This window comes from Malus sylvestris, chromosome 5 (assembly GCF_916048215.2).
Source record: "Malus sylvestris chromosome 5, drMalSylv7.2, whole genome shotgun sequence".
In the NCBI taxonomy this organism is placed as follows: domain Eukaryota; kingdom Viridiplantae; phylum Streptophyta; class Magnoliopsida; order Rosales; family Rosaceae; genus Malus; species Malus sylvestris.
The window spans coordinates 5,467,023-5,483,384 of record NC_062264.1 but is presented as its reverse complement, the minus strand read 5'-3'; the positions used below and the strand labels follow the sequence as shown (position 1 = coordinate 5,483,384).

At 36.0% G+C, this 16,362-nt stretch overlaps 1 protein-coding gene across 2 annotated transcripts; it reads right to left on the bottom strand.

Moving 5' to 3' along the window:
* Positions 1-9,364: 9,364 nt before the first annotated feature.
* On the bottom strand, positions 9,365-14,167 carry LOC126620997 (uncharacterized). 2 transcript variants are annotated; one of them, XM_050289352.1, is made up of 4 exons: positions 14,018-14,167; positions 13,738-13,852; positions 10,238-10,338; positions 9,365-9,804 (listed from the first exon to the last, which is right to left on the bottom strand). In XM_050289352.1, exons 1-4 carry the CDS (start codon positions 14,043-14,045, stop codon positions 9,782-9,784), a joined length of 267 nt encoding a protein of 88 aa, XP_050145309.1. In that variant the 5' UTR covers positions 14,046-14,167; the 3' UTR covers positions 9,365-9,781. The 2 variants fall into 2 exon arrangements, with proteins under 2 accessions (XP_050145309.1, XP_050145308.1); XM_050289351.1 differs by having other exon boundaries at positions 9,365-9,858; positions 14,018-14,164.
* Between the last annotated feature and the right edge of the window lie 2,195 nt (positions 14,168-16,362).

The window sequence follows — 16,362 nt, the reverse complement described above, 5'->3', positions numbered from 1 at the left end:
CACAACAGATATGCTCTGTCGGAAAAATCAAAGAGAGAACCACACTGGGATGCTCCATTATCCAATTTATACTAGATCCTACATTTTACATCCGTGCAGTCTCCAACCACGAGGTTGATTCCATTTCAACCCTCTCATTCATTCTATCTGTTTACATCTCCATCGTACACTCATACATATCAAGACAATAGATACGATTCATGAATTTGGGTCTATAGCTTATGAATACAAATCTCATAGAACCAACCCCATTCTCCTAAACTAAACAAAAAATTGTTTCATGACCAATGTCATTAACTTAATTATGCATAAATGTCAAGATACCCAAGAACTACCACTGAAACAACCGCAAAGATTCAAAGTTCCACAGTAATATATTATCAGCAACTAATAAAAAATTAACCAACTAAATCAAATATAAATCCAAATGAATCCGACCCTACCAAGCAAAATAGAAAAAACCCTAAATAGATAATCAATAAAACATAACCAAATGTGGTTTAGTAGCTTCAAAAATCTCGTTTTAAATCCAATTATGAACCACAAAATGCTACCCAAAATTGGAAAAGGGGTAAAAATATGAATAACACTTGAATCAAATGTATAAAGAAAAGATGTTAAACATGAAAAATACCAATTACAGTAATTCTCTATTCGTACATTAACACAAATAGATTATATTCCAAAGTATCTGCATTGATATCTCATTTCCTTGCAACTGCTAATTATTTACATCAATACAGATCACATACTTCACTCAAACGACATAAACAAAACAAACCCAATAAAACAGACCTAACATGAAAGTTTCTACACACGTGTCGTTCAAAATCACAAATACCCATGTCTAATTAACGTAAAGCATCCAAATGCAGGCTTAGAATTACAAAATGCATGAAACAATGCATGTTGAAAGGAGAGACCCTGTGTAACGACAAATCTAGGGCCAGGATCAGAGAGGGCCTGTGCAGCAAACAACTCAAAATGCAGCTTATTCCTTCACGAACCAAGCACAGTTTATATGCAAAATATAGAGAGTCTCAGAGTTAATTTGAAATGAAGCACCTTAATTAACTAATAAATTCATATAAGTACACATCAAACCCATCAAATTAACCAAACTCAAAATGCAAAAGAAGGCGATCAATTGTTAACATACATATAAAATCAAAGTTCCAAAAATAAAAATCAAACCTTGAAACTTTATCTTGTGGGGCAGAGAGTCGAGGAGCAGAATCAGATTTGAGGATTCAGAGTTCTTTGTGGTTTCTGAAAAAAAAAACAGACTCATTGAGCTCTCACAAACCACAGAAGCCACCAACATAAACATCAAGAGAGGGCATCATAAAGACTGAAAGCTAAAAAATGTGCAGGCATCTAAATGTGAACGAAAGAAAAGAACACCACCACATGAAATAATGCATTTCAAGAGGCAGATTAAAAAGACAATTAAAATACATAAAAGAGAAACAAAAATGATATCCGTTGAAATTGCAGTTCCCCTGTTGACTGAATGAAAACAGAACATCAAAATCAGATTCTGTTTTCTAATCCAATTTGGTGCCTAAGGAATAATTTCAGCATTCAGTCAATGTGTTCCAATGCCATTTCTTCGTAGTGGAAATTTCATATAACAATGTAAAAACCACATTCTGCAATTTAAGCTAAGTAAAGTAAAACCCTCAATTAAACCTCAACCACAAACCGGAATTAAACCTTCAATTAAACTCCAAATTAAACTCTTAATAAAACCCAAATCAAATCAGCAATCAAGAAAGATAAGAAAACATCTATTCAAAGTATTGCATAACTGAGAAAGCTATATTTCTAAGAAAGATTAAAACCTTCTTCCAAAAGACACCTACTGAAAAATCTCCCATTTGTAAAGACTTGAAGTTTTCGCTCTAATTTTGTTTCCTTCATCTATTTAAAGTTAATTTCCTCTCTCTGTTTTACAACTCCACTCACACATATTTACAACGTATTTACAACTCTTTTGCAAGAATCAGGACTCAAGATTGATGAGTTCTCAAGGGGAAACCTAGATGCAACCGTAAAAGAGCTCATTGAGGAAAAAAACACTGGCCTATTCATGTTTTAATTAGGGTTGAACTTTTCTTTTCTCATGGAATAATGGTAGAAGGACTCGCTAATCCATCAAATAAATTAAGAACACAAAATTGTTTTCCTTGTAGTTGTAGACAATATGTGATAAGTTATTCAATGTTAGTTTTTCTTTCGTAAGATTTGTTCATCACATTGCATGAACAGCAAATTGTTCATCACATTGCATCATATAATCAAACATCCCTCCATACTTAAAAGCTTGCAGTGCCAATTATTTCATTTGACTGAAAATTACATGGGTGAACAAACTCTAAGAGCTACGGTTTAGAAGTAAAAAGTTGAAATTGTTTACCTTGAGCACAGAGGGCTTCCTACAACCAATTGTCAAGACTTGTGTTTGATCTACATACATGTCAAGAAAAAAAATTAAAAATTTATCACAGAAATACATAAGGAAGCAAGAATTGCATAAACAATCCATCAACAGAGGAGCAAAACAATAAGTAAAATAGCCTTCTAACACCCTTATCACACAAATACAGAAGCAACAAAGCATGGAGAAACAATCTAGCAACAAAGGGATATTCAAAGGATGTAAAGCAGAAAAGGAACCTTAATTCGATTTGTTGAGAAGGAAACAGCAGCAAAGCATGAAGAAACACAGAAATGAGTACAATGCAACCCCCTAAGTTAAAAAGACACAAACCTGACTCTAACAGTGTAGGAAACAGTGCACTAAACAGACCAATCTTCATAACACTCAACTAAACAGGCTATAAACATCCATTACAATTTTATTGAAACAAAAAAAATGTCAATCACAGTTTTAACAAAGCAAATGGGAAACCAAACAATAAACAATGATTTCTGAACAGTGTTTTACCTGTTGAATCAGAGGACAAAAATGAAACCCATACGTCCCTCAGACATCCTTTCCTCACCAACCCTGTGAGGTAACCCATTAACCCCAAAAAATGCATGGCATGCTCTCTGCCCTTTCTCTCTCTCTCTCTTCCTGGCCATCCGTCTCTCAAAAAGTGGGAAAAAATCTCTAAATATCTCTCCCACTCAGTCGTGCAGTCCACACATATTTTGCCCTTGCAGTTAAGGTGGCAAAATATATGGCCTGTAGGCCTGACACCTGTTTCAGCAATTAACAAAAAACAAAAAAACTGTTCCATTGTTGTTTCAGCAAGTTTTCAAGGACATGGTAACTCCAAGAAAATAGAATGTTGGAAGATATAAAAACAGGGCTAATTTCAAGCATAAACCATCTCTGAAAAATTAATACCTCAAGTTTGTTTTCCCAATCTACACCATAAATATTACTTAAAATTAACCAGCCTTGACAACAAACTGAGGAAGCTCCTTGAAAAAATCTACAGTACTATAAAACACCCCAATAAGAATAATAAAATAAGATGCCAAGAATTCATGAGCAGCTAATTATAAGCTAAAGGAAAGACTGTCTAGTGCCTAAGAACCAAGGATGTGAAATTTTGCTTGCTATATATGGATATGCATGCTATAAGAAAGATTTATTCCCCCATGTAGTAGGCTGTTCTCTGTAATCTTAAGCTAACCCAAGTAGACTAATTATAATGATGCAAAATATATATAAATCTGACTTTTTTAAACTGGGATTGGAAAGAATCAATACCTTGGCATATAACTGCCTTCAACAATGACTGCGAGATCATCTTTCTAGCTATGCAACAAATCCAAATTGAGCACCATCGCATAATCTTGGGCTTACATCATGGAAAACAGAAGCACCGCCAATGTTTAGAACAAGCAACGTTACTTGCCAACATCATTAGAGAGTGAACAATTAGGACCATTTTTTTTGTCCAGCCATTTTAGTTGGCCTAACTCTATGTAATTGCTTCTAATAACAGAATATTCTGATTGATATGGACAACATAGTTCCTCTAAAATAAGGCTACAATTATTCATACCTGCCAAAACCCAGAGTAATCTGGTTCAAGATGCGAGAGACCATTTATTTCTTTGTAACCATCAGAAGTCTCACTCATCTGCCTCCCAATCCCCTCCAATTCTCCAATAGATGTATAAATGAAACAATGAAAATATATGGGAACTCAAAACTCAAAACTCAAAATTAAGTCTCATAAAAAAGTATAAAGCCATCTTATTTTTTCACCACATAAACAACAAATCACAAATGTAAATGTACACCCAGTTAAAAAATTATTCAAATTCAGATAAAATTCACATGAGTCGTCCACAATCAAAATTATATTAACATTTTTCATCCCTGGTTTACATTCCTGTTTACAACTATATTACACTTCTAAACTATCTTGGTCGTCACTTCAGAACTGTCGTCTTTTATTTTTCATGATAGACATGCTTCTCTTTTACAATTTGGAAAAATAAAAGTTGTTAATGTAAATGAATAATAGGTTTAGCGAAAAGAGTGATTTTCCTAATAAATAAAAAAAGGTCGTACCCAGTGCACAAGGCTCCCGCTTTACGCAGGGTCTGGGAGAGGTGAATGTCGGCTAGCCTTACCCCCATTTATGGAGAGGCTGCTCCCAAGTCTCGAACCCGAGACCTACCGCTCATGGGCGAAGGCATTTAATAAGATTCATTAAAATAAAAATTGCAAGCTACCTTTTATCGTTGGTCAGCAACCTTCTACAAACTTTATTTTGGTGCCAGCACGAACAGTCACAACCTTTGTAAATAACAATTGACAAAAACCTGTCCAGATTCAAGATAAATCTTCAATGACAGTCATATGATAAAATCTGCCATTCTTCTAGTAGCATTCTTGCAATAAATAAAAAAGAAAAAGACAACCATTGAGTTGCTTTACTTCCTAATTCAATTCATCCACCATACATAAAACAACTACAGGGAGGAAATCGAAAAAATCCTAAATCATAAAATTTCCAGTGCATGCACCACGAAGCTCCATATACGGTTATATACCATTCCTAAAATCAACTTATGCATAACTATACACCATAAACATTCTCAAAGATACAATGTCCGGCTTGTATACTACTCAGAAGATATAATCCATCGAAAATTAATCTGCAAGAAGAATAAAGAGAATTTACCCTAACAGCACCATTAAAAAAATGGGAATCCTGGAAATATTTTTGTTCAACCTGAATGGAAAATCAACAGAATTTCAAATTTCAAACAGTGAGCATTTTTCAAACCCAAAATTGAATCATCACAAAACGAATTCAGTGCAACCATTATGCTCAAGGGAAATTTATTGTAACAAAATTCAAATGGATAACAATCATGTCCGTGGATACCTATGACTTTTCTTATAACAACTTGACAGGTCCAATCCCAAATTCTATCATTTTCCTAAAGATGTTCCAATTTCGCAAAGTCTTAAATCCAACTACATTTCTCAATGACCAAATGGCCACATATGAGAGCCAAAACAAAGCCTTGAAGGGGGGAAGAAGAAAGAAAAAAAAAACTGAGTAAAGGTACTGTTCGGCTTCTGCAATAATGATTTACCTAACAAAAGTTTCCATTTTGTTGGAGGTTTAGGCACTGGCAGCTGTAGAAAGCAATAAAATATGTCATTGGCAGGCAGATGTTATGCTTAAGAATACAATAGCAACTCCTAATTCGATTACAGAAAAAACCAGCAGCATCAACAACCTTTTTGCATACACTAACATTTTAGTCAACTAATTTCCATGATAAGAACCGTAAATTGGCATTGCGACAAAAGGGGATCAACTAAAATCTTGACAATTAGCTGAAAATACCTTTCTACTTCTTTTCAATTGTGAAGCACTCTGCATGTATTCACTATATCAAATCCTTATATACATGATCAAACCTGTCAAAACAACATCGTTTGACAACCATCATAAAAAATACACCCAAAATTATAATTAGTAATAAGAAACTAAAATAAAAGCAAGAAAAATAAAAATTGAAAATTGATAGGACTTACAAATGCCCATCTTTTCTTACTTCCAGAAAACTACTCAAGAAACAATGAGATAAAGAGTTCCAAAAATAAGAAATATAAGCATTTTTCCAACTTACTAAGTCTCCTACCGAAAAAATGAAATATTAATGTTGCATAATAGAAGAGAAAACAACGGTAGATTTCTTTTATGCACTGTATTTTTCCAACTTACCCCAATATAATAGCATTCCACAATATTATATTGTTATCCTGGGGTGCCTCACTAATCCTTGCAGGCGAGTCCTGTTGCAGCCTCTTGAAGTCTCTCATCAGCCTCTTCCTTGCAAGAGTCGTCGTCGCTAATTTGCTACCACCCATATATCATGAACCAAATTTAATAAACCGTATTTTAAGATTAATTATGCATTGAGCGAAAACCAATTTCAATTTTTTTTTCCAATGCCTGCCAAAACATCAAAACCCACATTTCTACACCAAATTGCACACAAAAGATATTGGGGGAACTCATTTGCGCAACTTAAACACATAATTACCAATACAAATACTTTAAACTACGATGTAAATAGCTTTAGCTGAGCTACATATAGACAAATTCAAAGTTCAAGACTTGAAATCGGGCTCAAAAACTGGAAATTTCACTTCAATTAAGCAGCTTTTCAGATGTTTACAGCTTAAATATGCATGATAACTAAAAGAATCATCCTTTCTTCACTAATTGGACACTAACCGAAAAACCCTAATTTATATTATTCAGAATACAGAACCTACGATGACAAAACCAGTTACAGAACCTACCATTCTATGATCAAGATCTGAAACTATCATTAGCCGAGCTTTGAACCAATCCATGACTATCCTATATCCAACGCAAACCTACACTGAATTATAATATACAAAAATACAAACATCAGAAAAACCATTCCAAATCCAAATTCAAACATATGATTCCAATGACATGATGATGGACACACACACACAACACTACAACAAAACTTGCCAGAACAACCGAAAGTTTTACAAATTTGACATTCTGGAAGCTCAGAGTCCTTCACTTTTGCTTTTTGCCATGAGAACGCAACCTTCGACCTTCAGTTAAGCTGGTGCATGCTGGTGCAGGCTGGGTGCTTTCCTCACCTATAACAGAAAAATTAGGGAACTCAATTTATTATTTATATATCACCAATTATAAAATAGTAATTCATCCCTCCCTCCCTCCCTTAAGATGATCCTCAATCAACCTGGCAGCAACGAATGCAAAATCATTCACAACACAGAACCGAAAACATTAACTCACACAACATGATACAAAATCCTAACACACTAATTCATACAACATTATAATCCACTATCCCATTTGTCAACATAATTCACCTCTCTGACTATCTTTCCCCTCTCTCTCACCAAACAAATATACCCATCTTCCTCTTTTGAAAGCTGCAATTGTATAACTGAAAACAATATATAATAAAAATAGAAAAGAGTGAACTCAAGATTAATAAAGGCAAACCAAAATTTAAATGTTCATATATATTAAAAATAAGGATGTCCTATTTGGAGCAGCTGTGAAACATATCTACCATTAGATAGAAAAGATTGAGTTTTTTTGTATCGTTCAATAAGGATCCTATATCTACCAAGCGCAATGGTGCTCTAGGATTCATATACCCGATTACCATGATCAATCAACACACAGGAGTACCAATTAAGAAAGAATCTGCCATAGTATCATAATCACCTCCGTCACGGAAAAACCCTGTCTCATGTGGTTGGGAATTATAAGAACCTGCATTATCTGGTACTTTGGCCCAGAAGGAGTGGCCCCTTGCTTTTGCAGCCTGCATCAGATTCTTCATCAAGTATCGGTCATAACACTGCACCAAACTAGGTTGAATCAGAGAACTACTTCAAAGTTCAGATAGAAGTAAAAAATCAAATGAGCTACAGGCTTAACGTCATAACCAAGGAAGAAAAAATCGATAATATCGGCGAAATATCGCCGATATTATCGTTTTTTCGGAGATCCGATATTTTTTTAACTATCCAAACAATTTTCCTCAAAATATCACGATATTATCGATAATATCAATAATATCGCGATATTTTCAAAATTATCGATAATATCCCAATATAATACTAAAAAATACTTAAATATGTTGAGAAAACTCAACACATACTTCACTTGATCATAGCCCAAAGGCCGAACAAGCTATGCTTTTCTCAGCAGGGGAATGTGGGTTTTATAGGACAAATTGCTTGCTCACTGCCCTCGCATGGGCGATGTGGGACTCGCCCAATGGGAGAGAAAATCAGAATTTCGGCTGAAAATTTACACCCACTTTAAACGGCCATAACTTTGTCAAAACTCAACGAAATCAAGCAAGACAAAAACGAAAGTTGTAGCTCTCGAAGAGACGAAGAGAATGGTACCTCACACGACGTCTGAATCATCGTGGTTTGGCCGGAAAATTCCTCGAAAGTCACTGAGGTCGCCGGAAACTGGGTAAGATTCAAATGAGTATAACTTTTTCAATACGCAACGAAATTGAGTGAAACAAAAAGAAAAGTTGTACTACTCGACGAGACGAAGAGATTGATACCTTGCACGCCGGCCAAATCGCGGTGGTTTGGCCGGAAATTGCCTCGAAAGCCACTGAAGTCGCCGGAAACTGGGTAAGATTCAAATGAGTATAACTTTTTCAATACGCAACGAAATTGAGTGAAACAAAAAGGAAAGTTCTAGCCCTCGAAGAGACGAAGAGAGTGGTACCTCACACGACGTCTGACTCGTTGTGGTTTGGCCGGAAATTTCTTCGAAAGCCACTGAGGTCGCCGGAAACTGGGTAAGATTCAAATGAGTATAACTTTTTCAATACTCAACGAAATTGAGTGAAACAAAAAGGAAAGTTGTACTACTCGACGACACGAAGAGATTAATACCTTGCACGCCGGCCAAAATTCAATTGACACACTCCTGGCTTCCAAAATTCAATTTTTTTACTTTATATAAACTTGAAAAAACATAATCGGCATCCAAATTAAAGTTTAGTCTTATTCAATGTATTGATTTTCAATCGTTAATTGATATACTATAATTTGGAACTTCAACGCCTAGACGCATGCTTATGTGTAAGAAATTTAAAGTGTCAAATTCGGCACATTATTCTTCATCATTTTATTCACTTCCCTTTTTTTTTTAATATCCTAAATAAAACCTCCAAATATTGTACTAATTAATTATATATAAATGATTATGGTGTGTTTAAACTTTTTTCATTAATTACTACATATTTTATACACTCACAATGTTTGCCAGCTCGCTATATAATCAACTTAAATCAGTTAAATCCATCATGCAATGCATTTCCTTCCAATTTTTTGTGATAAACTAATAGATAATTGACTAAATAAACATCCTACAAAGTTTCATTAAAAATTTCCAAGTTTTTCTTACAATTTCCGTGGTTTCCATGTAATTTTTATCGATATCGATATTATCTCGATATTTCCATCGATATTTCCGTGTTTTCGGACTACCGATATTTCCGATATTACCGATATTACCGATATTTTCTTCCTTGGTCATAACCACAGATGAATGAAGGGCTATTAACTTAACATTTAGAAATAACCGTCAGTCCCTAGCTATTATGCATGCCACTAATGAAAGGAGGGATCACCATTTATTAAGGTACCTGGAATTCACCAATACCAGGATATTTCCAACCATGCCGTTCAGGATAAGGATACCGTAGCTCTCCACACGGACCTAATCCAACTTCAATTTCTGATATTATTCCTTCCTAAAAAAACTCATCAAATTCAACTCTGAAGCTCCTCATGTAGTCGAAGTAAACCTGCATTGGTTCCATTATAAGATAACATAATAGAAACTCTCAGCATTAAACAGTAAGAATGCATAGGGTCTGATTCTTAGAGCATAGAAAAGGAAAATTCTTCCATTTTCTTCCAAGTCTCACCGATTAAAACTTTCACCCAAAAAAACACTCTCTCTCTCTGATCAAACGAAAACTCCAAAACCAATTCCATGGTTGATTCAACAGGTTTATACTATAAAGAAAATAACCATACAGTATGGATACCTAGTCTTTTTTTGGTGGAAAAGAATCTTGTTTTATACCAGTTGGAAAACAATGCTTTTGTTTGATACAATCTGGTCTCAGTTAAAATCTAGTATCATTTACAGAAAGGGGAAAAAAAGTTGTAGTAATATACCCATAATACGCTGCAACATGCTTGCATTTCTCCACACCAAGTTCCCAAGGAACACCAACCTGTGGTTGATCATGTCAGCATCCAGAATCACAACCCTGAGCCTGATAAATAAAGCCAACCAGATACTCGAGATCAAAAAAGGTGAAACTACATGCCTAGAGAACTATAAATAAGATAAAAGTCAGTTCTTTGCAAAACCAACAATTGCATTTACCAAACAATGAAATAAAAATAAAACCCAACAACCAAAAAAGAGGAGCATGTGCAGTAGCAGTCATGTAAGAGTTCAGTTCAGAATTTCAGATTAACCCATTACATCATTTCTATAAAAAAATATTCCAATTATGGCATTATCATTGAGCAAAATTAATATTGTCACAGCCCGTTCCAAAATATTACATTCGTGGCTGTGAATGGACGAAATTGCCCTTAAGAAATACTAAGTATGTGAAGCTCAAGTTGTTAATTATCTAGGTTCCTAAGTTTTGAAAATAAAATGGAATTTTTTTAAGGATGGAACTTAGATTTTTAGGTTAAAATTTTGTGGTTTGGAGTTGGGGATTGGAAAAGGACCACGAGGGATCCCCACATCCCTCAATCCTCTCCCTATTTTCTGCATACTGTCTCTCTCTCTCCTCCCTCACGAAACTCTCAGTTTTCTCTCCCTCTCCTTCGAACTCACACGGACCACCACAAAACCACCTTAAACTTCCACCAACGACGGAGTTAAGACCACCATCGAACTCCTGGAACCTCCACGATCACGTAGACACCATTTTCAGGTAAGGAATCCTTCGTTTTCGCGTTGAAAACTCGAGGTCCGAGTTTGGCACTATTCATGAACTTTTTTTTGGTTGATTTTTAGGACAATCCAAGCTCATAGTGAGCTTATTGAGGTCCCAAGGAAGCTCGGAGTGCTTCGTTTGAAGGATTTGGACGCCGGGATCACGTGGTTCATCTTTGGCCGGTTTTCTTGGAATTTTTCCGGTGAGATTTCATGGTTTTTAGAGCTTTAAAGTAGTATATTGTGATTCTACATGTTTGGGGCTTCAATTTGATATATTATACGAAGAAAATGGTTGAGAAACGAAGGAGAACAAGGCATTTGAAAAATGCCCAGTTTTCCGGTCACCGGAAAAACCAGTCCGGCGAACCCGCGAGGAAGAAGGTGCGCGTGGGCGCGCGTAGGTCCGTGCCTTCCTTGGCGCGTGGGGGCGCGTGCTACAGTAAAAAAAATTATTTTAAAAATATGTCGACGTCCGTGACGTCGAGTAGATCACTGTGGTATATTCATATACCCAAATTGAGCACCGTATGAGAAAGTTATTAAGGATTGTTGGTTAGGTGTTCAAATAACGTTTTATAGTTTTTGCATTTAGGTGAAAATATGAATTGACGATCCGACCGTTGGATCATCACCAAACTTTGATACGTTGTAATACGTAATATTGGAGGATTATTGGAACTTACGGATTGGGAATCCGAGTTACGGATCTTCCGGAATTGGAGTTGTAAGTTCATAAAATAAAATGTTAACCGTCACTTAGTTTTGGAAATTGACGGAGATCCGACCGTTGGATGGTAATGAAATTTTAGGATGTTATCCTAGAGATATATTGTGGACCTCTGGAAGTTATGGATTCAAAATCTGAGTGGCAGATCTTCCGGATCGATCTACGTAGTGACGTATTTTATATAAGTTATATATTCTATCGATATGAATTCTGAGGTTGGAATTGATTATTGTTTTAGGCGCCGATCGTCATGACGCCTTGGCGTATTGTGCTAGGGAGTTGTAGGGCGAACTCCAGGTGAGTGGGCAGTTTTGTTTTCCGTATACATATATACTTACCGTTTTCCCAGAAATTGAAAATGCATGAAATTATGCTTTAAATGCAATGTATAAAATTATATGAAAAGTATATTGAGATGTGAATTGAGATGCCATGCGTAAAATTATATGCAAAGTATATAGAAATGTGAATCGAATTGCCATGCATGAAATGATATGAAAAGTATGAATTGAGATATGATGCATATGAATGAATGGTGCGGCGGACGCACAGGTGAGTATCAGGTGAGTATTTAATTACTGTTATGATGATGTTGATGTATATTGAGCTCAAATCCTGCACCATAGTTTAGTGCTTATAGTATTCACCGCATCGCACGCTCGCCTTGGATCCAAGTAGATGCTGGTCGCACAGTCCACGCGGAGTGGGTGCGACGGGCCAGTCGAAGAGTGTTAGTGAGATTTCGACTGGTGGGTGACCTTAGATTATGTGCACAGATGATTAATGAGAAAGCACTAGAGCGTAACTTGTGTGCAGAAGGCCGGACAGGTCACAGAGGTGACTCCGGTAGAGTGAGAGTGATAGATTTTGAGCTCTAGGTTCAACCGTACAGGCTATTAGAGGGCCTCCGGTTGATTACTTTCTTGCACCTGATATGATTATTGTTGATGCATCCATACTTAACTGTTGAATTAGACATGGCATGGCATGATTGATAAAGAAAAATGTTGAGATAGTAAAAATGAAGTTTTGAGAATATATATGTATATTTATATTTTACATTTCTGGGAAAGTATACAGGTTTTACGGAGAGGGGTTACAACGTTTTGAGAAATGTTTGGATTTGGAAAAGAATTGTTTTACTGACCCACTCAATTTTGGTTTTGCGCCCCTCCAGGTTCAGGAATCACAAAGGTGTGGTGACTACGAGGAATTCCACGGTGTTCTGACAGATTGGACAAAATTAGGACTCACCTTCGGGTGTATCAACTTATAAATTGTATCTTAAAGCTTCCGTACTGTGCAAATGGTTACGTCACTCTCACGTGACGGCCAGCATGCCCTCCTTCGGGACGGGGTGTGTCAAATATGTTGGCAGAAAAACAAATCTTATGAAAATGGTGTGTGGATTTATAGTTAACCAAAGCATTGATTATAAAAACTGTGACATCTAACTGATCACAAGAATAATCTTTACATTGATAACATACAAATGCAAAGGTGATATCAAGTTTTTCAACCGCTTCCCAAAAAAAAAACATTTATAACTTGTAAGTGGTCTTGCTAACTACACCTTAGGTTAAGTCCCAAACTTACGATATTTGGATACATGATGGTGAAACTGTAACATTGTTCTTTGCATCCAACATTAATTCCTTGAAATATATGTGGTAATCCTTGGATCATCTACTTTTATCTCAAGGATTACCACAACTGTGTCTTTCAAATTTTATCTTCTCCATTACTTTCCAGCCAAAAGAAGAAAAAAAATAGGAAACTACACACATTTGATAACAGAAACAGAGATCACTTCCAGAACCTGTTGGGATAAAAATGGATTCACACTGCCGGATAAAACACAAATGTTTGTGGCTACCAATACAATATGTGGAAATATATATACCAGCCCAAGCATCCTTAATGTATATAAGCACATAACTAATAGATACATATAAAGAGTCGTTTGGGATATAGATATGGGTGTACCTGGAAGAATAGAGAAGCACTAAGTCGGAGAGAGTAAAGAGAGATAGTGGAATTTTGGAGGAATACTGGACGACGATGAACTGCGCAACCATAGCTTTTGGTGGCGGTGATTCCGCTGCGAGAGAGTTTGAAAAAAAGTATTCAATAAATCTTACAAAACTATAATAATTCAGCCATGAGCTTCGAATCATTGGCATTTCAATTATAAGGATTCATTATTTCAATTTTAAGATAGTATTAACTGTTTACAAAATTAGAAGCAGCTGATGGCATAGCATACCGGCTTCAAGTATGCTAAAGTTAGACATAATCTTCGGTATGTAGAGGTGTTTTCTTTTCTGAATCTTTCCTGCAACAGATCACAGCTGGTTTCTACAAATTTTGAAAACCGAAGCTGTTAGTATGGATGTCCATTAAATTTAATCTCGTAACAGTAGGACGCATAAGAAAACAAAATGAAGGTGCATATATAATCCATGTTTCGAACCAAACCGCGGTTAGGAAAACGGTTTGGTTTCGGTTTTGGGTTTTCAAAACCGAACCGAACCGAAACCGAAACCGCACCATATATTAAATGTCATGTTTTAATTGGTTCTTTATTAGAGTCCATACATTTATAGTATAGACTCAACTACACTAGAATGTCATATCTTTCCATTTTCCCCACCTCTATTCAACTGAATGTCATCCCTTTCCTTTTTCTTATCATGGCTGATTCTTGTGCTCATCCTAAACAACCAGCACAAACCTGTAAAAGCAAGCCCCCTTTAGCGACCAGTTTTGGAATATGGTTGCTACCGTGACTGGAGAAAAAACGCACTCAACATTTTCCCTTCCTTCTCGGACTAAAACCAGAAGAACCAGAAATCCAAGGAGAAAAAAAAAATAAAAATCTCAAAAATCGAACCGAAACCGTTTGAAACCACACCGAACCGAACCAAATGGTTTGGTTTCATTTCGATTTTGGCTTCAAAACCGCACCGTAAAATGTTTCAGTTTCGGTTGTGGTTTCACTCGAAACAGCACCGCGCCCACCCCTAAATTTGAAATATGTATAAAGGTCGTACGCAGTGCACAAGGCTCCCGCTTTACGCAGGGTCTGGGAGAGGTGAATGTCGGCTAGCCTTACCCCCATTTTATGGAGAGGCTGCTCCCAAGTCTCGAACCCGAGACCTACCGCTCATGGGCGAAGGCACTTGCCATCGCACCAAGTGCGACCTCAAATTTGAAATATGTATAAAAGTAAGAATTTATAAATTAACATACATCAACACCCTTATTTGGAATAAACATAGAAATTTACAATTTTCGTGTGAAAAAAAAACTTGGAATTTGGGACCTTCAATTCCTAAGTTTAAATTCTATGCAACTAATTACTGTTTCTAATTTCTATGAGTGAGAGTTTAAAAAACAAAAAAAAGCAAAAAAACAAAACAAAACTCAACCCAACCATGAGTGACCATCATTGTCACTCCCACCAACGTTGCCGCCACCACCACCCACCATAACCACCATTGCCGCCACCACCATTCATCATCATCACCGTTGCTGCCACCACCATCAACCATCACCGCCACTACCGACCATCGTCATTGCTGCCACCACTGACTATCATCACCGTTGTTGTTGCAGCCACCATCCACCATCGTCATCACCATCACTGCCGATGCCGCCACCACCACCATCATCCCCCACCACCATCACCACCATCTCTGCTACATTTCCCAACTATTCTCTCTCTCACACACATATATATAGAAATTAATGACTCTAGGTACACATTAAATTCCGTATTTAAATTTCCTTGTGCTTTTAGGTTAGCCAAATATGAGAATTCACAAATTCTAGAAAATAAATTTCTATCATTTTGGAATTCTTTAGAAATCTTTGTATCTTTATATGTGGTATCAGAGCCGGTCAATCTAAACCTTAAACTCAATTAGATGATTACATATGCCAATTAAATTGGTGTTTCTGCTGCATGATTGTTGAATCTTCTTTTCTGTTACAAAAGAATCATTGATACAATTGCAAATCATTGTTATAACTGCTATAAGATAGGAGGATCTGTTACAACAATGAATAGTTCATTTTGTTAAATTTTCTTCTTAAATTGGTTACTTGAGTTCAAATCGATTGAGAAGTTAATGAAATAATTCATTCAAATGCAACAGATATATGTTTATACTAGCTAGAGTGCCCGTGCGGTGCTGCGGGTTTTGGAACTATATAAAACATGTGGAAGGTTTTTAATATACACACACACACACATGATAAGCTATATTACTTATATACATGTGGAAATCTATTTACAGCCCAATTTCTAATAAGAAACAATAAGTAGTGTTGAACTTCTTTAATCTAATGGGTTTGTTTCTTCATTTTGTTCCACTTTTCTTCTTTTGATAAATAGGTGTTTTCATTTCTCTGTTACAAATTGTTAAAATAGTAGTTAATGTGAATAAATAATAGTTGGATTTGTCGAAGGATTCTCTTGCTAAAGATCAGAACAATAAAAGGGATAATAGAAAGTTAGAAAAATGACTTACGCAGTTGAAAATTGTGAACTCACCAGGTCCTGCATAGACAAAAACATTAGGCATTATTAATCAAACATGTAAAGTT

What these genes read in the sequence shown, in the direction of transcription:
- LOC126620997 (XM_050289351.1), bottom strand. Translation starts at nt 14,045, where the DNA reads ATGTCTAACTTTAGCATACTTGAAGCCG. An exon ending in GTGCTTCTCTATTCTTCCAG is followed by an intron (nt 10,339 to 13,737) that starts GTACACCCATAT and finishes TTTATTTATCAG; the next exon opens with GCTCAGGGTTGTGATTCTGG. An exon ending in CATGTTGCAGCGTATTATGG is followed by an intron (nt 9,859 to 10,237) that starts GTATATTACTAC and finishes GAACCAATGCAG; the next exon opens with GTTTACTTCGACTACATGAG.